The 25,126-nt window shown below is 61.0% G+C and overlaps 2 protein-coding genes across 17 annotated transcripts; both read left to right on the top strand.

Moving 5' to 3' along the window:
- Positions 1-838: 838 nt before the first annotated feature.
- ALDH3B1 (aldehyde dehydrogenase 3 family member B1) lies at positions 839-17,368 on the top strand. Of its 15 annotated transcripts, none has more exons than XM_080640520.1 (12): positions 839-990; positions 1,642-1,691; positions 4,911-4,970; positions 6,525-6,687; positions 10,168-10,278; positions 10,421-10,541; positions 10,819-10,904; positions 11,254-11,335; positions 13,077-13,463; positions 14,086-14,252; positions 16,057-16,156; positions 16,722-17,368. In XM_080640520.1, exons 4-12 carry the CDS (start codon positions 6,526-6,528, stop codon positions 16,910-16,912), a joined length of 1,407 nt encoding a protein of 468 aa, XP_080496646.1. In that variant the 5' UTR covers positions 839-990; positions 1,642-1,691; positions 4,911-4,970; position 6,525; the 3' UTR covers positions 16,913-17,368. The 15 variants fall into 15 exon arrangements, with proteins under 15 accessions (XP_080496646.1, XP_080496635.1, XP_080496642.1 ...); XM_080640518.1 differs by lacking the exons at positions 839-990; positions 1,642-1,691 and adding exons at positions 2,275-2,350; positions 4,509-4,565 and having other exon boundaries at positions 4,888-4,970; XM_080640519.1 differs by lacking the exons at positions 839-990; positions 1,642-1,691 and adding exons at positions 2,281-2,350; positions 4,509-4,565.
- A 1,225-nt stretch (positions 17,369-18,593) lies between these two features.
- NDUFS8 (NADH:ubiquinone oxidoreductase core subunit S8) lies at positions 18,594-24,275 on the top strand. 2 transcript variants are annotated; one of them, XM_080687166.1, is made up of 7 exons: positions 18,594-18,694; positions 19,788-19,845; positions 19,935-19,985; positions 20,486-20,575; positions 20,666-20,838; positions 22,534-22,662; positions 22,746-24,275. In XM_080687166.1, exons 2-7 carry the CDS (start codon positions 19,788-19,790, stop codon positions 22,875-22,877), a joined length of 633 nt encoding a protein of 210 aa, XP_080543292.1. In that variant the 5' UTR covers positions 18,594-18,694; the 3' UTR covers positions 22,878-24,275. The 2 variants fall into 2 exon arrangements, with proteins under 2 accessions (XP_080543292.1, XP_080543293.1); XM_080687167.1 differs by having other exon boundaries at positions 18,666-19,373; positions 22,746-24,250.
- Positions 24,276-25,126: the final 851 nt, after the last annotated feature.

Below are 25,126 nucleotides of genomic sequence, written 5' to 3'. Positions count from 1 at the left end.
TAACAGAGAAGCACAAGGAGAGAAATGTGCTCGCGATTCGAACACCTTGAAACAACAGCTCCTGCATCGCGTCCCAAACGGAGCCTGCGGGGCCCACTGCGCTCTCGCCCGACACCACTTCCCTGCACCGAGGCGGGACTTTTCCACTTTTTAAAGCGAAATGCCGTGGGAACGATGATCATCACAGGCTGTGGGGAGGTCCCTGAGCCGAGATGTGCCACGGACCCTGCCCAGCGCCTGACACCCACATGTCCAGCTCAGGGGCTCCCAGGAGTAGGGGTGACCTCCCCACCCAGCCCCTAAACAAGGGCCGGCAAGTCTGGTCTGGCGGGGCTAGAACCCCCAGCGGTCCCTCTCGCCGTGGCCCTGGCCTGGTCCCTGCTCCTGTCTGAGCTGCTGTCTCATCTGTAACGGAGGCATCCAACCCCGAGAGGGGAGAGGACTGGCCCCTCTTCCTCCCCAAGAACAGTGCCCCTCAGCCTGGGGGCTTCACTGCCAGCCCCAGTTAGGACCCCTGTGCCAGGAGGTCAGGCCTCTTTGGGGACCTTCCAGGATGTCCCTGAATTCATGACAAGTTCAGGAGTAGCCCCTGCAGGGGGAGATCCCTGGCTAGGGAGGAGCCCCTCAAGATCCTGCAACACCCCTCCTACTCACCAGTACTTCCCCAGCTGGGTCCCTGATTTGCTGTGTGGCCTTAGACCAGTGGCTGTCCCTCTCTGAGCCTGATTCCTAGCCAGGGGCTGCCAGGCTCAGCCCTAGCCCAGCCCCACCTGGAGCCAGCTCTGCCTCTGCCGCTGCCTCTGCCTGGCTCAGCTCCAGGCAGCAGGGCTGGGCTGTCACATGCTGAGCCACGTGACAGGCAGCGGCTGGGGGCTCCATCCCTCACAGAGGACGGGGCCTCCGCAGGCCCTGACCCCTGTCCCAAGTGGCTAACGCCTCCAGAGGCCTCCAGAGCAGGTGTGGGCCAGGAGACCTCTCCTGCCCTCCCAGGTAGGCAGGGGGAGCAGGGAGGGTGGGGGTGGCAAGGAGCTTCTCCCAGGGGCAGGGCGGCCCGCAGGCCCCAGGCCAGGATCCGAGGCAGATCCAGGGCACCAAGGCAAAAGGGCACGGGGACCGTGGCAGCAGGTCCAGGGTAGCTGGCACAGGGTGATGGCACAAAGGATGTTCCTGCCCCCACACCTGTTACCTAACCACCTGCCTGACACCAGCAGCTGCTGGGGAATCACCCCCTTTGTGTTGGCTCCCACAGGTGTGAGGGGGTGGAGGCCAGGGCAGGGCAAAGGACAGGTGCCCCGGCCCCGCTCAGGCACTGAGGAGCGGGAGCACAGGAACCACCATGGTGACACCTGTCATCACACAGCTGCCCTAGAGGGCAGAGGGCGGCGCTCTTCCCCGGCTGGGGAGGGGACACCTAGGAGTGGACGCAGGCCCTGCTCGTAGCAACACGCTTCCCCGGTGGGTCCCAGCCCTGCCACTCGTGCCCTGTGTGGTCAAGTCCTGTCTCCTCTCTGGGACTCCATTTCCTCCGTAAAATGTCGGGCTGCGGGGCCAGGCTCCGTGAGGGGCGCTAGATGAGGTGTTGAAGGTGTTGACATAGACGCGCGGAGGGCGTGGCCCTGAGCTTGTGTTTCTGGACTCCAGCCATCTGTGGATCTGCCTCTTCATTTTGCAGATGGGAAACTGAGACTCAGGTGAGCTGGGCGTGTGTGGGGGGCAGGGTCTTCCTTCCTCTTCCAGGCCACTGGGCCCTACCCCACAGCATAATTCTCAGAGCCACCGCCTGGTCCCTCCTCCTTCTCCAGCTGGGCCTGGGTCCCTACCACTGGGCCTGGGGCTGACCCCTCAGCTCAGAGCTCCCTGGGGCTGAGAGACCAAAGTAGGAGGCTGGCACCCCGTCATTACCTCAAGGGCTCATTACGGAGACTTACCAGTGAAGTGCGCCTTGGGCAGTGGCAAGGTGATGTGGATTCGTGGGAGGCGCCAAGGAGTTACCTAAGACGGGCCAGGAAGGATGGGGACACCGGGTGGGACCGTCCCAGACACGTGAGGGAAAAGCCGTACGTGCCTGCCTGGGGAAGGGCAGGGGCCTGTCTGGAACCATCGCCTGGAGGGTTGATAAGAGTCTCGGTGGGGATTTAGGAGAGGAAGTCTCTGTTCTGGCCCGGATCTAGCTCAGGGTCCAGCAGGGGTCACATCTCTCCGGCACAGAAGGGAGGTGGCCGTGAGTTTCAGCCCAGGCTCCAGGCCAGGGTGGCCCCGCCCCAGGGCAGGCCCAGCCTTGGACATTTCATAACGCAGGCTGGCCACAAAGCAGGACGCCAGGAGGAAGGACAGCTTGGCAGAGCCTCAGGTACCGTGTCTTGGGGAGGCCGGGAGAGAGCAGCGAGCAGCCGGGGCCAGGGACCTGGCTGGTGGGCTGGCTCAGGACTCCCAGTGCTGGCAGCCCAGGCAGGCAGGCCACTCCCGGCCACTGCACAGACCAGCTTTGTCCTCAGAACTCCTCGGCCAGCTTGGGGAGAAAGGGGAAGGAGGGAGGACTTCCCTTTGCTGAGATCTAAAGGGGAGTGGGGGGGCTGAGGAGAGATCTGAGTGGGGAGGGGGGCCTGAGGCCAGGCCAACAGCAGGCACCCTTGTTTTGTCTGAGGTGGGCCACCACCCTTCCTCTCTCTGGGGTTATACATCCTGTAAGGGAGCCCAGGGCCCCAGCTCTGGACCTGGCGTTCTCAGGAGGGAGAGCACCCCATCCCTGGGGTGGGGGGGTCAGGCATGCATTTGGCAACATGATTGCGTTTCCTGGGCGCAGCATGAGGAACTGGTCATCGAGGGGCTTTGCGGGCAAGGGAGCCCAGCGCAGCCTCTCCGTGGGCGGGGCTGGGGTCGGTCCCAACACCCCACGGCCCTCCGGAAGGGCGGGGGGCAGCTGCCCAGAGCTTCAGGGACCTTGTGGAAAGCCAGGTTAAGATCAGATTGGAATCAGGAGCTTCGAGGCTGGTCCGTGACCTCCACCTCTGGCAGCTGAGAGGGTCCCCAGGCACCACGTTCGCCTCAGTCATCTTCCCCAGCTCTGCATCCCGGCCCCGACCTGGGCCTCCGCTGAAGTCCTTGCCTCCCTGATGCTCACGCTGCTTCCGTTCTCCTGGGGCTCCCCCTCCAGCGTCTCCGCCCCAAAGCCCCTGCGCAGCTGCCCTTCACAGTCTGAATACAGCCGCTCAGAGACATCGTCGCTGAGCATTCAGGGCTCGGCCTGGCAGAGCATGGCACACAGGATCTCCCAGCAGCACACGGGGCAGCTGCAGGTGCCACCCCATTTCACAGACAGGGAGAGCGAGCCCCAGAGAGGCCATGCCACCTACCCGAGGTCTCCTAGCAGGAGATTTGCGATGGTGCCTTGGAGCCAGCAGACCTGGGTGCCCACCCCATCCATCCCCCTCCTCAAGCCCATGTGACTTTCCTGGGCCTCCGCTTTCTTTAGGGGCCCTGGGCTCTAGCTACACCCAGGCTGGCACAGAGCTTGGCACGGTGAGCACCTGGCTATTCTTAGAGGAATCCCAGGCCGGTGGCCTTGAGGGGACCTGCTTCGTCCTCCCCAGGTCCCAGGCCAGGGAAACAGGCCTGTCCCTTATCACCATCCAGCGATTTAGCAACTCCTGGCCCACTCCCCCCACACCCAGAAGCAGCAGGTCCAGGACAGAAACAGCTGAGTGGGTGGACCCTCAGCCTGCTGTGAGGGTCCGTGCCCCCGAGAGCCCTGGCCTGCCAGCCCCGGGACCTCGGATGAGGCAAGAAGGGGAAGCAGAGGGGGGATTGTCAGGAACAGGGAGGGGCCAGAGGCCAAGGGAGCAGGATACAGACAACATGCCTTTCCACCCCGGCTGGGTACCGCACGCTTCTGCCTACCTGGCCCGGGGTCTGCAGCTGAGGCCGCCGAGGTGCCCCATCTCCCCAGGGACAGGCTGCCCTCTCCCCGCCCAGGCTCGGTTGGGGGATGGGGCCTCAGGCAGGCTCCTTGCTGTCTGTGCCTGATCTTCATCTCCTCCAGTGGGGAGAGCAACGGTGGCCCCTCCCAGCTGTCCTGGTTAAAGGAGTCATTAGGGTGCAGGTGATGGAACCTGACTTTTTAATCCTCACCTGAGGATATTTTCCCATTGATTTTAGAGAGAGGGGGAGGGAGAGAGACAGAGAAACATCAATGTGAGAGAGACACATTGATTGGTTGCCTCCCGCACAGGCCTTGACCAGGGCCAGGGATTGAGTCTGCCACCGAGGTATATGCCCTTGCCTGGAATCGAACCTGGACCCTATCCACTGAGCAAAACGGCCAGAGTGGAACCTGCCTTTCTTATGAACTTAGGCAGCTCAGATGTGCCCAGGATGGCGGTGGACTTAGGGAACCCTGTCATTTGTGGGTCCTTTGCGAGGTCACAGGCCCAGGGTCCCCCCAGGTCCTGGTGGAAGGCAGCCTTGGCTTCTATGCATGCCTGGGTTGTGCCCAGCTCCTTGTTCCCCAGCGGGCAGCTCCTGGGGGCCTCCGTCCAGAGTGACCAACCAGCAGGGGGCAATATTGGGTGAGTTTGCCTCCGTGTTGCCAAGAGAGGCTGCTGGAAGGTTCCATCCAGATTTCCACCCTCCCACCCCGCCCCCGCCCCCCGCAGAGCTTCCGCCCTCACCTCGCTCAGAGCCCCTCACCTTGAAGTGCACACTCGAGTGCCCAGTGCGTGCCTTACATTTTTGTGGCTTCGGCCGAGACTCTAACGAAAGTGCAAACTACCCTGGGAGGCAGGAGAGGGTGGGGTGCTGCCCCCATCAGAAGTCTGAGTGACAGGGGGACCGAGGGGCCGGGAGCACAGTGAAATAACCGCGGCTTCCCTGGGCGCTCCCTGCTCACAGGAAAACGCTTCCTTAACCCTCAGGAGGACAGCAGGCGCTCTCTCATCCCCACCCTGTGACAAGGAAGCTGAGGCGGAGAGAGGGTGAGTGACTCGCCCAAGGTCAGGCCATTAAGAGGCAGAGCCGGGGGCACCAGCCCAGATGCCGATCCAGAGGCCGCAGGCTCTTGCTCCGGGGTCTCCGCAGGGCCAGGGCGCCTTCCTCCCAGAAAAAGGGTGGAGCCTGGGGCCCAGAGGGGCTCTGAGCGCGTCCCCTTCTGCCACACCGCCACCCTCTCTAAGGGCCATGGTGCCCAGGTGACTGCCCAGCTTCTCCCAACCAGAGCCGGAGGCCTGTGGGGTCAGCCTGGCCCCAGGCGCACCCAGTGGGCCGGCGAGGGCTCCAGCCAGGCTCTCAGCACCCATCCTGTTGGCTGCAGCAGGTTCGGCCCTCAGGGCCATGGAGCTTCCAGAAAGCGGAACGCATAGTGACAGCAGCCATTGCACAATAGCGGGAAGCCTTGGAGGCACTGATGCCGGCCCCGGGCTCAGACTGGACTCGCCCTTGATAAACACCGTGCCAGCTGTGGGTGCTCTCACTGCCCCCTAAGGAGCAGGAGAGTGGGTGCCAGGACCCCCAGTGATGAGTTAAGTCTAGTGGGAGGAGGGAGTGGAGAGGAGGGGGAGGTCCAGGGAGGAGGACAGGATGAAACCGGGTAGTTATTACACATGTAACCCGGTGCAGCGGGAGCAGAGCCAAGGGGCCTTGTGGGGTGTGGGAGGGAGTAACCAGGGCAGGCTGCCTGAAGGAGGCATCAGGCAAGCTGAGACCTGAAAGGAGGAAGTCAGAAGGGCAGGAGGAAAGGGTCCCCCGGGTCCTTGGCACCAGGCCAAGGAATGTATGCGGCAGAGCACGCCTCTGTCCAGTAAACAGGTGGGGCCCCGGGGGAATATGGGGCCTCTACCCCACCTGCCAGCCCTGGCTGATGACTGCCCCTTAACCCCTTGTCCCCACTGTTCCCTAGGGGATCCTCCAACACAGCGGCTGGCCCCCACTGGGTGGGCAGCAGAGCCTCTGGGAGGCCGTTCTCTCCCTGTCTTCTCCGGGAACAGGGAGAGGAGGCCCCTGCTCTGTCACCCTCTGAGCCACTGCCACCCTTGGCAATGCCCCCCCGCTGGGGGCGGGGGTGGGGAACAGAGCATTCTGTGTCTGGAATGTCCCCACGTGGTGGCCGTGGTGGCGGTTGGTGGACTGTCCCTCTCCTTATCAAACTCCTCCTGGTCACTCCAGGCTTGGCAGGGTGAGGGCAGCCCCGTCTCCGGGAGGGGCACTGGGAAGGGGCGGGGCCCTGGCTGGGGGCTAATTTCTGTTTGGTCCCTGGCTGCCTGCCCACCCTTAGGGGCTGTGGAGTAGCTGTCCCCAAGCCCACACCAGTCTGCAGGGTCCAGGACTCTCCTGTCCACTGACCAAGGGGAGCTGTCTGTGCATTTATTGGTGTGTGTGTGTGTGTGTGTGTGTAAACATGGCCAGCCCTGGCCCTCTGGGGTTACACGTGAGTCCAGTGAGGGTGTCTGTGAGCCCACATGGGTGCAGGAGGGGGTGAAGCAGGTACCTGAGAAGGTGGGGATCCCTGCCCATGCTCCCTGTTGCCCTCACAGGATGGACCCCTTCGAGGACACGCTGCAGCGGCTGCGGGAGGCCTTCAGCTCGGGGCGGACGCGGCCGGCAGAGTTCCGGGCTGCGCAGCTCAAGGGCCTGGGCCGCTTCCTGCAGGACAACAAGCAGCTGCTGCAGGAGGCGCTGGCGCAGGACCTGCGCAAGGTGAGGGGTGGCGGGAGGCGGCAGGGGAGGGGGAGCTGGGACAAGGGGCCTGGTGACAGCTTCATCCTCTGTGAAGTGGAACTAAGAGCCCATCCATCTCCACCCCTCTGCTGTGCCCTAACCTGGTCCTTTCCACTCACCCATTCATTCATGCCTTCTTTCACTCGACTATTACTGAGCACCTAGTGTGTGCCAGGTACTGTTCTGGGATCTAGAGATGCAACAGAGAATAAAACAAAGTCCCTGCGCCCAGCAAGCTGGCCTCCTGACCGAACATGACAGCAAATAGACAGTCACATAGCATAATCACATAGCATGGTGACGGCACGGAGAGGCTATCTAGTGTGAAGGGAGCGAGAGGGCCAGGATCAGGGCGCTGCTTTATACTGGGGGTCAGGGGAGATTTCTCTGAGAAGATGGTATCTGAGCAGAGACATAAAGGAGGAGGGGAAGGATCCATGTGGATATAGGGGAGAATGGCAGCAGGCACAGCATGTGCAAAGGCCCTGAGGCCGGAGGTGCTTGGTGTGTTTATGCTTGAGGAGCAGCAAGGAGGCCAGCAGAGATACACAAAAGGTGGGGTCCGGGGACGTGGGCCACACCATGCAGGACCTCATGGGCTGGGGGACTGCAGCTTCACTTGGTACAGGGTCCCAACCCTGGAGGCCGGGGGCTCAGCCCCTCCCAATTCCAGCAGCAGCCATGGCTAGACTCCAAGAAATGCACTCCTCCTCAGCTGACAGGCCCACCTGCTTAGCTGCCCTGGGACAGCTGTCCAGCGGGTCCTTTGGAAAAATGTCTCCTGTGCATGTTGCAAAGGCCACAGTGTCCAGACCCACCCCTTTCGTCCCACCGGCCCCTCACCACCTGGAGCCCCCAGAGCCAGGCCTGAGGCTCCTTGTCAACTAGCGAGGTGAAGTGGAGTTTTGATCCTTAACACCTGGAAGGGGACCTCAGTGCTTGGTGCTTGTTGGCTGCCCACCCGCCCGGTGGTCACCTCCTGTCCCCAGGGGACAACAGTCCCACGTTGGCTTGTCCTGAGCTTGTCTTAGTCCTAAGCCCGAGTATGTCCAAGGAAGGGCCTGGGGCCTCCTGAGCCCACACATGGGACTCTGCATTGATCCCTGGGGTCCACCTCTTGCTGCTCTGGGCCTGCTTCAGACCCTCAGGGCAACCAGCCCATACCCTGCCCTTCCTCCCTCCCCCGCTTTCCCAGTGGGCAGCCGCTCCACTCAGGTCACATAGAGACACGGATGCCGGCTGCCAGCAGGGCCAGGGGTCCCTCCGCAGCCTCCTTGGGACCCGCCCTCTTCCCAGACACCCAGCCAGGTGCCTGCCCTGTCCCTGGAGCAGCCACAGACTTCAAGACTAGTGCCTTGGAGCACCTGGAGTCGTGGATGAGGTGTCCCCATCCTGGCAGACACTGGCCAGGAAGACGTGTCTGAGAGGGTGGCTCCTGCTAAGACCTGCTCCCTTCTCGGAGTCGGCAAACCTTCTCGTTACCAGTGCCACAGCCAGGTGACACCCAGGCACCCTCATCGCCCTTTCTGGAATTATCTGTTGTCCGGTTTATGAAACCAGGGCTCCCGTCCATACTCTCTTCCGCTCTCCCCATCTCGAGGGGCTGGCCTTGCCTCCCTGTGGGGAGTGTCCCATTCCCTGGGCATGGTAGGGGACGGTACCGCCACGGGGCCTCTGCCACCACCCACCTGCCGGCCCGGCTGCCCTTCCACGGAGACCTGAGCTGACTGTCTGTCTGGTCCCTTTCTCCCTCTGGCTCAGATTTCATTCCCGCCTCCCATCCCAGCTCCTCAAGGCCCCAGGAGCCCGGCCCCACAAAGGGAGCAGCAGCCCAGAAAATTCACCTGGTCCCGCCCTCTGGTCTTGCAAGTTCTGTCCCAAAACTGCCCTGCCCTATTCTGCATGAATCCTCTCAGTTAACCCCAAAGAGCCTTCCAGGTCGGGTGGCCACACTCGGTCACCCCTAGAGCAGGCACAGAGGACACACAGCCCTGGCTCGAAACAGCCTACTCTCGGGGAGTGGTCAATGTGGGGGGCGGGGGGGAAGGAGACAGATGTAAGACTTTAAACAGTAAAGAATTTAAATCAAAAACAAACAGCCCACTCTTCCAAAATCACGGTGTTCAGGTGGGTCCTTAAACCAGCCCAAACCTCACTCGGCCATCGGTGACCTCCCTGGTGCAGTGGTCAGGCCCACAGCTCGCTGGGCAGGACCCTGGGCTGCGCTCACAGGTGTGGGGGAAGCATGCTTGAACCCTGCTTAGCTCCTAGAAGCGCTGGTGGGAGTGGCATCTTCCTGCAAGGTCCCAGCCCCTCCCCCTGCCCCTCGGGCTCAGCTCTGGCCCTGGCCTTGCCACCTGCTTGCTGAGTGACCCTGAGCAGGGCATCCCCATCTCTGGGCTTCAGTTCATCCTCAAACCGGCCTGGCACCCCTTGGACCATTGCCCTGCCCTCTAGCAGGGGGGAGCTTGTGCCGCGATGACCAAGTCTCAGGCATCAGGACAGCCTAGCTCTGGTGTCCCTGACTATGGGCCTCATGCAGCCTGCAGCTCATGGACGGGGTCTCTCCTCCCTGGTAGGGGCAGGACAGGCACATGGAGACCGAGACCAGGGCAATGTCCCTATTGATGTCTCTCCTCCCTTTTGCCCTGGAAACCTGACAGTGAGGCCTGGCCCCTAGGTTGTGGGACCTGATGGCATTTACCCCAGGATGTCTGTCCCCAGTGTCCCCTGCAGACTGGTATGCACACAGCAGGCCACAGTGGGACACACAGACCATCCTGTTAAAACTTAAGCTTGATCCTGTCCCTACTCCGCTTGACAGTCCTCACCCCGGCTGCTTGGCCCCATCGCCTCACCCACTCTGCTCCTGGCCAATCAGGAACCTAGCAGGCCTGTGCCCACCTCAGGGCCTGTGCACGTGCTGTGACCTCTGCCAAGAATATTCTGCCTCCATATATTCATGGGCTCCCCACTCCCTTTCTTCACAGCTCAGATGTAACCTCATCCCAGAGCGCGCACCAACCATCTGTCATAAACAGAGCAAACACGTACCTACATGCACACAGTCACACACTCACTCGTACACACATCACTCACTCGTGCACTTGCACACACATGCACGCTTGTTCACACTCGTGCACACACACACACGCACACACCCCAGCAGTCTCTATCCCCTTACCCTGTTCATCTTTCCACTGCACCAACTCCTGCCAAGGTAGTCGCCTGTGCTGTCATCGTCATGCTGACTGTCCCATGATGGCAGCTCCAGGGGCAGGTTTTCTGTCTGTTTCGGCCACGGCCGCATCCCTGGCTCAAGAACGGCCCTGCACACTGTAAGCACTCACTGACCAGGAGAGAATGAGGGGAAGAGTAAATAAAAGCAGGCTTTGCTTAGAGGAGGCTGTGCCCTCTCCAGGGCTCTGGCCACCTGCTGACCCGGCCCCTCCCCTGCAGTCAGCCTTTGAGTCGGAGGTGTCTGAGTTCAGCATCAGCCAGGGCGAGATTAACTTGGCCCTCAGGAACCTGCGGGCCTGGATGAAAGATGAGACTGTGCCCAAGAACCTGGTGAGCGGGCCTGGGGTAGGGCAGGCACGTGGGCTTCTGGGTGGGGGAGCTACCCACTGGGCAGCCCCTGGGGTGAAGGGTGGTGCTGAGGGGCTGGAGTCTCAGACCTTCACCCCTCACCACCACGCTGGCCCCGGCACAGGCCACCCAGCTGGACTCCGCCTTCATCCGGAAGGAGCCCTTCGGCCTGGTGCTCATCATCGCCCCCTGGAACTACCCCCTGAACTTGACCCTGGTGCCCCTGGTGGGCGCCCTCGCTGCAGGTGAGAGCCCAGCCTCCACCTTCCACCCGGCCCCTCCCTCATGGCCTCATGGAGCCCGCAGAGCTAGGGAGGAGCCGTGGCACCAGGTGGCTAAGAAAGTCTGCCTGGCATCTGGCTGTGGGCCTTGGGCCTGCCATGTCACCTCTCTGAGCCAGATTCTTCACCTGAAGGTAGAGTGAGGCCGACACCTGTCCTGCAGGGGTGAGGAGTGAATGAGACCTGGCATGGTTCCCCCTCGCCCAGCTCTGGCCCTGCCCTGCCCTGCCCTGCCCTGCAGGGAACTGCGTGGTGCTGAAGCCCTCGGAGATCAGCAAGAACACCGAGAAGATCCTGGTCGAGGTGCTGCCCCGATACCTGGACCGGGTGAGCAGAGCAAGCGGCCCCAGGGGCTGGGCAGGACCCAGTTCCAACCTCACTCCTGCCTCCTGTGGGTTGAGTGGCCAAGTCACCACCCCTCAGCCTTAGTTTCCCTCCTAGTAACACAGAGGGGTGGCAACCACGGCAGTGCTCTGAGTAGCCTGTCTCCTGGGGGTCCCTATGCCCCCAACCGTGGCCTCAGCCTTCCCACCAGCCCTGCCGGGCCCCAGACCCTCTCCCCACCTCACCCCCATGAAGCCCACTGAGAGCCTTGGCAGTCCTGGGTCAGGCCAGGCACGGAGGGAACAGTCCCGACTGGGTCCCAGGGGGAGCCCTCTGCCTGTCCCTCTTGCAGAGCTGCTTTGCTGTGGTGCTGGGCGGGCCCGAGGAGACAGGGCAGCTGCTGGAGCACAGGTTCGACTACATCTTCTTCACGGGTGAGGAGCCTGCTGCAGGCGGCTGGGGCAGGATGGAGGGGGCGCTGCACTAGCCCCACCTTGAGGGGTCTTGTCCCCAACCCTGAGAGAGGCCACAGGTACCAAGGCTGATGGGTAGCCGGAAGAACTCAGAGGGGCAAGTGCCCTGTGGTGCCCTGGGGCTGCAGGACAAGCTTGCTCCTCTCTCCTGGAGGAGGCTGGGAGCAGTGCTGGACCCAGGGACCCTCGGGAGGACTGGGACCCCTCCCCGCCCCTGGGCACAGACCTCTAGATTCGGTGTCCAGCCTGGATCACCCACTGGCCAGGGTTGGACTATGGAAGCAGAGGGGCCAGGGTCCTCAGCTGTTCCTGCCGATTTTGGGGGGTGGGAGGTATAGAAAGAGGCAGCCGGGAGGGTGCCAACCCAACCTCCACCATCATGCCACACAGCTCGATGGGCTTCGGGCGTTGGCCCCCCAGGACGGAGGGTACAGAGGCAGGCAGACCTGAGGCTGGTTCCAGGCCAGGTCCCCAGGGCAGCCGGCACAGAGGCCTACAGACCAGCAAAGCCCACTCTGCCAGGCCTTGGTGTTCTTACGTGTAGACTGGAACCATCCCCAAGTCACCGGCCTGTACACAGAAGCCTTTGTCGTAGCACGTGGCCTGGGAAGCAGCCATTCATTTACTCAATCAGTGGAAGTGTCCTAAGAGAGCAGCCCGAGCCCAGGCACCCCAAGGGCACTGGTGGGGAGGCCTTAGTGGAATTCAAGAAGGGAAGGTTGAGGGGGGCGGGGGGAAGGTCAGGAGTGCTCAGAGACAAGGAGATGTTTGCAAAGACAGGCGGAGCTGAGGGAGGAGCCTGGGAGGGAGCGGAAGGAGCCTAGAGCAGAGCAGAGGCTAGTTTTAGGCAGTGGGGCAGTGGGGCCAGGGCCAATCCCACAGAAAGGCAGCGAGGGGCCCTGGGCCAGGTGTGGGCAGGAGAGGCCCAAGGCTGGGGTGGGTGGGTGCAGGGTCAGCGGAGGCTGAGAGGAGGAGTGCACTGTGAGACGCAGATCACCCCAGAGAAGAGGGCAGGACAAGCCAGGAGGGGAGGGAGGAGTGGGTGCAGAAGGTGGCAAGGCTGCCAGGTCAACTAGAGAGAGGAGAGACCCAAATGTCCGCAGCTGCAGCTGGACTCCGGCCTCGGCCTCGGTGATAGGAGTCACTGAGGGTGGAGGGGTGTTTTGTTTTGTTTTAAAATATATTTTTATTGATTTCAGAGAGGAGGGGAGAGGGAGAGATAGAAACATCAATGATGAGAATCATTGATCCGCTGCCTCCTGCACACCCCCTACTGGGGATCAAGCCCACATCTGCAACCTGGGCATGTGCCCCTGACCGGAATTGAACCCAGGACCCTTCAGTCCGCAGGCCGATGCTCTATCCACTGAGCCAAACCAGCTAAGGGGGGTGGGGGATTCTAGAGGAGTGTGAAGTGGTGAGGAATGCAGGGCAGCGTGAGAGACACCTGCAGGGGAGAGTCAGGAATCAGAAGCAGGGAGGGCGGGGGGGGGGGGTGAGGGGGCATTGCAGAGGGTCCTGCTAGTGCAGTGATTGGCAAGGGAAGGCTAAATGAGGCCTGGCAGCCCCCTGACTCAACCCCCTGGCCAGAGAGACACAGGGCAGGAAGTGAACCCCCCTTGAGGGATCCCCGTCCCCAAACCGAGGCCATCCCACCAGGTCCAGGTGAATGAAGGTCACTCGGGGTTTTTTTCATGCACAGGGAGCCCTCGAGTCGGCAAGATTGTCATGGCCGCAGCCGCCAAGCACCTGACGCCCATCACGCTGGAGCTAGGGGGCAAGAACCCCTGCTACGTGGACGACAACTGCGACCCCCAGATCGTGGCCAACCGAGTGGCCTTGTTTCGCTATTTCAACGCTGGCCAGACCTGTGTGGCCCCCGACTATGTCCTGTGCAGCCCCGAAATGCAGGAGCGGCTGGTGCCCGCCCTGCAGAGCGCCATCACCCGCTTCTATGGCGAAGACCCCAGGGCCTCCCCAGACCTGGGCCGCATCATCGATGAGAAGCATTTCCAGCGGCTCCGGGGCCTGCTGGGCTGTGGCCGCGTGGCCATCGGGGGCCAGAGTGAGGAGAGTGACTGCTACATCGGTGAGTCCCGCTCTCCCGACCCCGGGACCCCCGGGCTAAGGCCCTTCCTCGCTGGAGGCCACAGCTGGGCCGAGTCTGGGCCCTGAGGTTCCCAGGGCCCCGCTGATGGAGCCCAGCCAGGTCCACGGCTGTTGCCACGATTCCCGGACACTAACGCCACGTCGCCATGGTCTGAGCCTGTGACCCCGTGACCCCATCCTCGGGTCCAAGTCCTGCTTCTCGGAGCTGGGCCCAGTGTCCAGGCTCCCGAACACTCAGATCCCCAGCTTCAGCCCCAGCATCTGCTGCTCCACAGCCGTGACCCCGGGTCCTGTGAGCCCACGATTCCCGGCCTGTGCACCCGCCGGGCTGTCCTTGCAAAGCAGCCCCGGCCTCTGGGCCACACGACTCCGTGGTGACGCTGCTGCTCCAACAGGCTGGCACCTGGGACCTTGGGCTCCAGGGGTCTGAGATCCAGTCACCCTGAGATTGTAAGACCAAGGCTGAGCCCGCAGTTCCTGGTCACTTCTCAGGGCCGTGGGGAGACTCTCTGTCCTAGAACATCCCCGAGCTGGAGCCTCAGTCCCTGGGCCCTGCCCGAGGCCCCACGCCCGGGGCTGAGCCATCCCCTGTGCCCGGGCAGCCCCCACGGTGCTGGTGGACGTGCAGGAGACGGAGCCGGTGATGCAGGAGGAGATCTTCGGGCCCATCCTGCCCATCGTGACCGTGAGGAGCCTGGACGAGGCCATCGACTTCATCAACCGCCGGGAGAAGCCCCTGGCCCTGTACGCCTTCTCCAACAGCAGCCAGGTGGGGCCCGGGCAGGCCTAGACAGGTGGGGCAGGTGCCAGCAGTGGACCAAGGGACCTGGAGGGTGGCCGGGGTCCTGGCCCCTCTGGGCAGTCACAGGAGTTCCTGGTTGGTGGCAATCTTGGTTCTGTCTCTGTCCTTTCCCTCGGAGCAGCCACATCCCTCCCCTGCTTCTAGGCCACGCTCTCCAGCGTCCAGGGCCCCCCTGCCTCCATCTCGGCCTGGTGGCTAGTGTCCCTTCTCAGTGCCCAGCTCATGGAAGGTACACACATGGGCAGGAGTGAGGAGGGCGAAGGACCAGAACACACAGGCCAAGAATGGGCCCTGGTCCCCACTCCTGGCCCCTCACCACCCGCCTCAGCTTTATTCAAGGCCCTCAGGCAGCCCCAGCACCTCGCGGGTAGCACCTTCAGTTCAGAGCACACCTCCCTCCTCAACCAGCTCTCATGAGACCCCTTGCAGACTCGACAATGCTTTTTAAAATAGGCTTTTTATTTTGGAATAACTAGACTCACAGAAAAGTTACCAAGATGGCCCAGGTACCACACACCCAATTCCCCCGGTGAAGGGCCCTGACATTGGTCAAAATTAAGGGGCGGACACTGGTGCATCACAGTTAACGCGACTCCAAACTTGATTCAGATTCGCCAGTTTTTCTTTCTGCCCCAGGATCCAAGCCGGGTCCCTCAGTGTATTTAGCTGTCCCAGCTCCTCTGGCTGTCTCTCTGCTTCACTGGAAGCTGCTGTGCCTGAGACCCGCCCATCCTGTTTTTCTCCACCTCCTTCCTTTCCGGGTCTACAAGGCGCCTCCGGCTCACCTCAATTTCTCCACCAGCCCTACAATCAGCCGCTCCTCCAGGAGCCCTGGTTTATCAGGATTATGTTCACATAAGAAAGAGCAACACGGGGTTTTTGGAATGGGGGTCACCTGGCATAGAGGCTTCCAAGCTTTTGACTGCCCAGGCCTGGTCCCAGGATGCAGGGACCCTTAAGGCACTTGACTCCCCCAGACGACTTATTCTTACTCCCCTCGAAGCACTGACGTCCCCCCACTCCACCCTCTGTGGTCATGACTGCTGGTCTCAACTGACCTCTGAGCCCATTGATGGGGGCTCCACTCTGCCCACCACTGACGAGCCCTGACCCAGCTGTCATCTGAGGGTCACACACTGGAACGGAATATAATGACAATTAGTGACTACTAACCCTTTCCCTCTCATTCTTCAAATAAACCTGCAGAATGAAGAGGAAAGGGCTTCCTAAAGGCAAGCGAAGGCCAAGTTCATGTTTCTAAAATACCAATCTGATCACGTGATTGTGTCTGACCTCCCTGTGCCACACATCAGAGTCCCCAACCCCCGCTTCCCTGTCCCTCAGCCTCCCCATCTGCACACCTTGGGGGGCCCTTTCTCGTCTCTGCCTGAATGACTTCTGGCCCCGAGACACCACAGGCACATCACATGCCTCTCCTGGGGCACCTCCCTGACTACCTGGCACCTCCCCTGCACTCTGCCTGTCCCCAGGCAAACGCTGGGTTCCCACCTCCCCCTGGGGCCTGAGCGTGTCCCCAGCACCCTTCACACCAGAGCAGATGCTCAGAAACATGCCCTGAGTTAGGAGTTTGGTGGCAGGCTGCGAAACAATGCCCTCCACTGGTCCCATGACCCCCTTCAGGTCACGTAGTGGCCTCAGACCCTTCCTGGGGCCCTAATAGGCTGGACAGAGCCCCTGGAATGGGGATGGGGGCGCAGCAGGCTGGCTTCCTGCTGCCCAGCCACTCAGCCTTATTGCTGCTTGTTCCCAGGTGGTCAAGCAGGTGCTGGCCCGGACCAGCAGCGGGGGCTTCTGTGGGAACGATGGCTTCATGCACCTGATCCTCGCCAGCCTGCCTTTCGGAGGAGTGGGTAGGTGCTGGCAGAGCCCTGCATTCTTGCCTTACTAGATTGACGGCCCCAGAACCTTCCAGACCTGCCTCTGCATTGACATGTGTGTTGGGGGGTCTGTCTGGGAGTGAATCTGATCCTACCACTCCCAATGAAAACCTCCCACAGCTCCCAGGCCCCTCAGGATCAAGCCAGGCCCCTGCTGGCCACTGAGGGCCTGGCAGCTTCCGGAGGCAGCCCTTCCTGACCTGGCCTTGGGGTCCTGCCCCGGCCTCTGCTCCGGCTCCCCTGCCTGCTGCCCCGGCCACACTGGGCTCTGCCAGGTCCTAACATGCCATAGGTCAAACACCTGGCAGGGCACCTGGTGTCTCCAACGCTTATTGAGCTGGTGCCAAGCTCAGGGCTAAGCCCTTTACCCAGTCTCTCATGATGAGCCAGCCCGCCTTACAGATGGGGAGACCAAGGCTCGAGGGGGTGAAGTAGCCCACCCAGGTCGCACTGTGTAATTGGCAGAGCCCACATCTGTCTTATGTCGCCTCAGCTGGCCACTGAGGGCCTGACTGCTATGTTCTGTGCCACTGTACAGGGGCCAGCGGCATGGGCAGCTACCACGGCAAGTTCTCCTTCGACACCTTCTCCCACCACCGCGCCTGCCTGCTTCGCAGCCCTGGGATGGAGAAGATTTACTCCATCCGCTACCCACCCTACTCGCAGCGCAACCTGAGGGTGCTGCTGGTGGCCATGGAGGCCCGGAGCTGCAGCTGCACCCTGCTCTGAGCCCACCTCGGGCACCAGGGTACCAAGTGTCCCTCCTGGCAATGTCCGAGTCCTCCTGTCACCTGTGGGTGGAGATGTGGCCTTGGGTCCAGGGCACAAGATGAAAAGACCTGCCAGGGCCCCAGCCCAGCCCGGGGCTCGCCCTCCTCCTCGGCCTTCCATCTTCTGGCCCTCAGCTGCCCCCAAACTAGGACGGAAACTTCAATGCTAGGCACCTGCGTCCCGGGAGAGGGCAGACATGGGCACCTGTGAGGCACGCCCTTCCTGAGGAGGGTGCAGAAGGGGCGCGGACATCTGGTCCAGGCCACATCGTGGACCTGTTGTGACCCGGGCGTCCCTGTCCTGAGCTGCTCCCCATCTGCACAGTGGAGGTGACTAACAATCAGTATCTCAGATGGTTGTGAGATTACATTTGGGAGCTTAATAAATACCAGCTGCTGACCCCGAGCTCCAGACATCGTGTCTCCTGGTGTAAGTGGGGTGCAGCTGCCTTCCTCTTCTCTCCCGCCTCTCCCTCCAGCTCAGGCTGAGACGCCTGCAGGGGGATCTCCCTTCCCTTCAGCTCAGGCTCTGGGGAGCTCTGAACACACTCCTGTCCCCCAAGTGGCCAGCCCCAGGCACCTTACCCGCACCATGTCCCACACTGGACTCATCCTACTCCCTGTCCTGCTCATCCTCCTGGGCCCGGATGCCATGGATTGGTCCCCCATACACTCAGCCACAAAGCCCAACTCACCAGCCTCCTGCTCGGCACCCCCATCCCCTTTCATCTCCCAAGCCCCACCTCTCAGCGAGTCCCGATGGTTCTATGACACCACACAACTTCTCGGATCCACACATTAACCACTGCGCTCAGGGCCACCCTCTCCCCAGGCCCCGCTGCTCCTCAGTTTACCCACTGATCTTCCCAGACCGCCCAGGAGCCTGCCAGCTCGCGGCCTGAAACCCTGCAAACCTGGCTGGAAGCTCCGCCATGGCCCCGTGCTCACACTTGTGGCCTGTCCTCGTCCTCCCTTTTCGGGAGGACCTCTGCACACACGGGCATGCTCACGGGCATGCTCTCTCTGCCCTCGTTGGCCTGCTCAACTCCTACCGCATTCAGCGCTCCCAGCCCACCTCCCACTCCCCCGCACCCTGCTCCCAGACACAGGAGGCCTCAGGGCCGCCTCCGAGTCCGCAGCCTCCGGTGTCCGTCTGCCACACAAGTCACTGAGAGGAAACACAGGTTTGGTGGCTGGTGAGGGTCGGGCTCCCGAGTCACATAGAGGACTCGGTTCAGGGGGCTGCACTTCGCAGGTCTAGGGCGTGGGCAAAATGAACAAGTCCGTGCCTCAGTTCCCCCATTGGTAACGCGATAATAACCGTCCCAGGGCTTTGTAAGGATGAAACAAAACCTCCTGGGTGGAGTCCCGCACCGACCACCACCACAAGCGATTCTCACCACCTTTATCACACACCCAACGGAGGCCGGCCGGAACCGCTCCCTAAACCACGCCCCGGATGTCCCGCCCACAGTGTCTCGGAGTCCTCGCTTATTGGCCTCTCCAAAACAACATGGCGGCGCTAAACATAACTTCAAGCGCCTGCTCTTCCATAGCCAATCAGAGGAATGATATTTCTACATCCCGCCTCTTCGGTTGCGCCACTGGCCAATCAGATCACAATGAAGAGTCAGCGCGGAGACGGTGAAACCAGCCGGTCCAATGGCAGCATCCAAGGGTGTAGGCTCCGCCTCTCGGCGAGCAGGCCGCTTGGTAGGGGAAGGAGTGGCAACGCTTCAAGGTGGGTGTCTGGAGCTCCGCTGCTAAGGCCAGGCTTGGGCAGCGCGGCGTCGGGAGCGAGTGTGGTGCCTCTGTTGGTCTTGCTGGCTCTGCCCCTGGGCCTCGTCTCGGCCCGCTTAGACCCCCGTCCCCGTGCCCTTGAGCGTGCAGCAGAGGGACCTGGAAGTTGGCATCCTCAGGGCGCATGCGCCGCCTGCGTCCTTGGGGTCAGAGGTCATAGGGAAGGTCGAAGAAGATGGGTTGGGTGCCTTAAACTGAAGTCAGTGGTCAAAAGAAATGGACCCGTTAGAAGTCACAGGTCACGGGAGGGGCAGTCTTGAGCTCCCGCTAAGTGCCCTGCTCTAGGCTAAACCCTTGGTTTGTAGGAACTCCCTTCGTTCTTACAATCCCCCCATTTCTCATATGAGGAAACAGGCCTGGGGACCCCACCTGCCCAGGGTCACTTGACAGTCTGAGAGACAGTTCCAGAAGGGCCTTGGTGCTGGGGAAAGGAATTCGATCTTGAGGGTTATTTAAGCCTCTGTTTCCAGCAGGGGCGGGCTGGGGATGGGAAGGGAGGGGTCTGCTGGATTCGGGTCCTGGTCCCAACCTCCCGGAGCGTGACTTTGGGCAAGTCACTTAACACAACGAGCTGCAGCTTCTCATCTGTGCCTCTCTCGCGGGATCCTGGTAAGGACAAGGTAACTGTGAGTGGCCCCAAGCACAGTGGGCCGTTGGTGCAGTGGCCTCGCAGTGGCTGCAGGTGGCCACTGGCAGTGTTGTTGGGGTCTGCGTTGGGAGGATGAACAGGAGGGGAGAGCTGGGAGGCAGGAGCACTGGTGGGGGAGGGAGGAGAGATGGATTTGAAAGATTTCTTAGAAGGTGAGAAGATAGAACTTGGGCTCTGTCTCACGCTGAGCTGTCATATTGGCGGGCTGAGAGGTGCTATACCTGGGGACAGGAAGGCCATCTGTGCCTCTGACAGGAATGGGGTTAAGTAGGAGACAAGATGACGAAGTGGCCCTGAGGTCAAGGCTAGGTCTCCTGCAGAGCCTGAGTTTCTGGGGGGCCAGGTCTGGGACCCATCATACCTCCCTCCCTTTTCATACCCACAGATGCACTGCCTGACTACACCCACGGTGCTTCGGGCCCTGGCCCAGGCTGTTCGTGCAGGTAGGACCAAGTGAACCTTTCCTGGGCGCAGGGGAGCCAGTGTCCCGGCCTGAGGTCGCAGCTGTACAGCAAAGCCCCTTTCCTTGCAGGGCATCCCAGTGCCCGGAGCCTCCACAGCAGCGCAGTGGCAGCCACCTACAGTGAGTCCCAGGGCGTCTGGAGCCTCAGGCCGTCCTGACCATGGTCCTGCCAGAGGCAGAGGAGGAGGCCTGACTTTGCCAGTGTCTTCCCCTCTCTGTGAAATGAGGAGGAGGATCAAGATTGTATATGACCCATGGGAACAGAGTCTCTCATTGCAGGGGGTGGGGGCCTTCCCTCAGCTACAGTGTGATCTCAGAGCTCCCCTGTGGGGGGCGTGGAGAGAACTGACGGCCAGGTGTGAGCCCTGGGTGCCCGTGCCTCTTCATCAGGACCCCAACACCTAAGCCCCTTCTCATAGGCCTCAACTCCTGGGCCCAGATGGCTACACAGGCACAGGGCCAGAAGCCCGGTTTGGGAAGGTTTGGTGAATGCACAAGCGCCTGGGGCTGTTGTGCCTGCCAGAGGGGTGGGGCCTCATCTCCCTGAGCTGCATTTGTGGCAGGGGAGGTGAGGCTGTGAGAACCACTGCCACAGGCCTTTCTGCCTGTTTCCCCTGCAGAGTACGTGAACTTGCGAGAGCCCTCGATGGACATGAAGTCAGTGACTGACCGGGCAGCTCAAACCCTTCTGTGGACTGAACTCATCCGAGGTGGGGCCTTGGGGGAGGGCCAGACGGGCTAGAGTGGGACCCAACGGTCAGGGATGAGGGCCTCACCTACCATGCCTGTGATGCCCACAGGACTGGGCATGACCCTGAGCTACCTTTTCCGGGAGCCAGCCACCATAAACTACCCATTTGAGAAGGGCCCGCTAAGCCCACGCTTCCGTGGGGAGCATGCGCTGCGCCGTTACCCGTCCGGGGAGGAGCGCTGCATCGCCTGCAAGCTTTGCGAGGCTGTCTGCCCGGCCCAGGTGAGCCCCTGACCCCAACTGACCGCCACCTGGCCCCTATTTTGGGGAGAGGGAGGTCGAAACCTGTTGCTGAGAGGGAAGCTGAGAACTCTGGCCACTGCCAGGTGTGTCTCCAGGAAACTCCCTTTCCCTCTCTGAGCCACTTTCCACTGTGAATGGGAACCAGGAGGCCTTGTCGCTGGGGCCAGCTCAGAGTCAGTGAGTCACTGAGTCAGCGGGGTAAGCTTCCAACCCTGAGCAGACCACATGACACCAGGGTGCTGCCCTTGGAGGTCTGGTCAGGGATGTGACACCCAGGCCTGTGAGCCACAGGGTGGCACCCGAGGGTCTCCATTTCCCCCAGGCACAGCAGCAGTTTCAGGAGCCCTGCCTGTGCCTGTCACAGGGCCAGACCCAAGGACACGCAAACCACAGTCGAGGCTGTCACTGTCCCTGGTCACTGCTCCCCTGAACCCCCGTGTTTGGTTCAATTGGAGGGTCCCTCATGGACCGCCCGAAGTCAGGACCTGGTTGTGTAGAAACAGACCAGTCGTGGCAGACAGACCCATGGCATGCCCAGCAGGAGCCCCAGCAGGCACAGCGACCCCCTCGCAGGGGCTGCTCCAGGACCACGTGTCCATGACCCAGGACGGCTCCTTTCTGAGTCCTAGCATGTCCTCTGGGCCGCTCCCAGGCCCTCCAGGCCCCAGGCTGTGGCCTTGACGTCTTCAGTCCAGTCACCCAAACACGACAGCAGGGATGCTCCCAGGGAGCGAGTACCGTCCGCAAGCCAGGCACTGTGCCAGGCTCTTGACTTTTCTTTATAGCAACTCCGGGAAGTAGAGGTTGTTATCCCTGTTTTTAAATATGTTTTTATTGATTGTTAGAGAGAGGAAGGGAGAGAGAAACATCAACAGGCTGCCTCCTACACACCGCCTCCTGAGGATCGAGCCTAACCCAGGCATGTGCCCTGACCAGGAAACAAACCAGTGACTTTTTGGTGCACGGATGGCACCCAACCAACTGAGCCACACTGGCCAGGGCTATCCTCCTTTTTATAGATGAGGCTACCAGCCAAAGGTCCCACTGTGAGTGGTGGGCCTGTGAGGGCTTTGCCACACTGCTTTGAAGATCCTCCTGGCTGTGGGGGGCCCCAGGCCACCCACTTCCCCAGCTGGCACAGGCTGTACCCAGGAACTGAGAGTTAAGGACTGGCCTTCGGGTCTGGGCTCTGCCCCTCGCTTGCTGTGTTAGAGAAGCTTGAAGGTTAGGGAAGCCCCTCAACCTTCTGAGCCTCTGTTTTCTGGTCCATCAATGGGGAAAGCTAGATGTAAGTGGTAGGGTTGTTCAGCATACAGCCAGGAGAACTGAACGGCTCTGCGCTGCAGACACAGCAAGTGACAGCCCTCCCCTCCTGAGACTCATGTCCTCATGTTAACAAACAAACAAGAAAAATGCCATCTTGGGGAAATGCTAAGGAGAAGCTGATGAGGTGACGAGGTGACGTGACGGGCGGCCTGCTGGGAAAGAAGTCAGGAAGGGCAGAATTGGGCTGAAAGTGATGACAGAGGGTCCGCTCTGTAGGCCCCCAGGGGATGAGTGCCCAGAAGGGGCCAGGCCTTGCAGACTTGGGGGTAGAAATGAGCAGTGAGGGGGGACCCCATGCTCCGAGCTGGGGGAGACTGGCAGATGACAGCACCCTGAGCCACTCCCCAGGCCATCACCATCGAGGCTGAGCCGCGAGCCGATGGCAGCCGCCGGACCACTCGCTATGACATTGACATGACCAAGTGCATCTACTGTGGCTTCTGCCAGGAGGCCTGCCCTGTAGATGCCATTGTCGAGGTGAGTGGGCCCTGGGGTGGGGGAGGCCGGGGCAGAAGCTCCTTGGAGAGGCCTGACATGGCCGCCTGCACCCCCACCCGCAGGGCCCCAACTTTGAGTTCTCCACGGAGACGCACGAGGAGCTGCTGTACAACAAGGAGAAGCTGCTGAACAACGGGGACAAGTGGGAGGCCGAGATCGCCGCCAACATCCAGGCCGACTACCTCTACCGGTGACGCCGCCCAGCTGGCCCGCGGCCCCTGCTGCCAATAAAGAAGCTCTGACCCCCACCGCCTCTGTCATGTATCTGCTGTCCACGCCAGCTGAGCCAGCCCAGCCTTCGCGTTAGGCCCTCCTTGGGGCTGGGCTCCAGCCCACAGCGGCCCTGTTGGCCACACGTCTTTCCAGGCACTTTCCCCGGGGCTCGGCAGGCCGCAGTCAGCTCCAGTGCCCATGATCCGGGGTGTCCACAGGCTAGGTCCAGGGTCTGCCCTCTGCTGAGGGCTCCCCACAACTAAGGCACTGGGACATAGAGCCTCCCACAGTCGCAGGCAGGAGCACGTCAATGGCAGAAACTCAGAAATGCCAGATCATTCTTTTTGGTCAGAGTGAAGCCTGCTCCGGGGCTGACAGTCATGAGATGGTGACACAGGCTGTGCTGACCTTGAGCTGGCCTTGCCTCACCTCCAGCCACATCCCCTTTTCTTGCTAAGTTCCCCAGACCAGGCTGCTGGCTTGGCTTCTGCTCAGGACTTCCTGCTTTGCAATCCCAGCAAAGTGGTGTGGTTCCCTCTGGGAAGCAAGCCCAGTGCCAGTGGAATAGTCAAAATGAGCCCCCTAGTTCGTGCTAAGCACTGAAAGGATTTCTGTATGTTCTGAGCAGTGCGGAAGCTGGCTCAGAGAGATGCAGTGATTTGCTCAGAATCAGCCTATATCCAATGAACAAACTAACTCAGTCTGACTTCTCAGTTCCCCTTCTCCATCATTTCCAGAAGTACTTGTTATAAACACTCATTTCCCAAGATGCTTCTTGGAAAGAAGTGGGAGGGGGTTCCATGGGTCACTAAGTGTGGGAAATGCTCCAAGTCTCTTCACTGGGACAAGCACTGCATGTAAACACAGTCAAGGCTCTGAGAAGGCCTGCAGCAAAGAAACCAGCCTTTCCCCAGCTCATGCCCAGGGATCCCCTTTTCCCAGATCAATGCTGACCCCTGGGCCAGGCTGGACCCCAACACTGGCCAAGGCTTTTGGGCCCCTACAGCCCAGACCCAAAGGGAAGTCCAGAGCCCAGGAAGTGCCTGGGAGTCCACCCCACTAGTCCTGGTGGCAAAGCGCTTGCAAACAGTCGCAAAAGGGGCTTAAAAGTCCCAAATCACTTCCCAGACAACCAGCATTAAAGAATGGGCACGGAGCCGAAGCCGGTTTGGCTCAGTGGATGGAGTGTCGGCCTGCAGACTGAAGGGTCCTGGGTTCGATTCCGGTCAAGGGCATGTGCCTTGGTTGCGGGCACATCCCCAGTGGGAGGTGTGCAGGAGGCAGCTGATCGATGTTTCTCTCTCATCGATGTTTCTAGCTCTCTATCCCTCTCCCTTCCTCTCTGTAAAATACCAATAAAAAAAATATATATATATATTTAAAAAAAAAAAAAAAGAATGGGCACGGAGCCTGTGTTAGCATACAGGTAACTAGGGTACTTTCATTAAACGCGTCACTGTCCTGCTCCTGATGTGGTTCTTTCCCTTACACGTTTTCCTGCGTCATTACTGCAGCTCTAACGCCCTTTTGTAACATGATAGAGTTCCAGTGTCCCTGCACCCAGCAGTATGGACCTGAGACACCCCCCGCCCTTCCACACACACTGGTGCTCTTTGGTTGTGTTGAGGGTTCCCTCTGGGAACAACCCTATGATGTTCCAAATACCCCCACTTTTCTTGGGTGCTGACCTTGGCTGTGACTCAGTCTCCAGCCCTAGTTCTGGGGTTCCATTTGCTCACTCCTACCCCTCAGTGTGACTCTCAAGGATCACCATAGCTGAGGGGCCCCTGCGCCCCAGTGGATATGGTCCTGGTTTGTCCAAAGTGCAGGCAGCTGGGTAGCTGTGAGTCCCAGTTCAGTGCTGGGTCATGATGAACCCCCTGGAGTTGAATCAGCCAGGTCCCTGGGACACCCCAGCAGCCCGTAGAGCAACAGTTAAGTACAGAGCATTGCGCAGCACATGCTGGGTGCAGGGCCCACGGAGAATACAACCTTGCCTGACCCTCCGTGTCCCGCTGTCATTGAGGAAAGAGGCCCAGAGCGGGCAGCCATCCACCCTGGGGCACAAAGCGCTTATCTGGGTGGTCAAAGGCCGGAAGGTGTAAGGACCAGGTATAACTGAGGCCTCACTAAGAAGGAGGGGTCGAGAGGTGGGGAGCATGCTGGTCTTGGAACCTCGGGGGATCTTGGACCCCAGGCCTGAGGGTGTTGGGGTCCCATCAGCCATAGG

Source organism: Plecotus auritus (genome assembly GCF_963455305.1).
Source record: "Plecotus auritus genome assembly, chromosome: 9".
Taxonomy (NCBI): domain Eukaryota; kingdom Metazoa; phylum Chordata; class Mammalia; order Chiroptera; family Vespertilionidae; genus Plecotus; species Plecotus auritus.
This window is presented reverse-complemented; position numbering and strand designations above follow the sequence as displayed.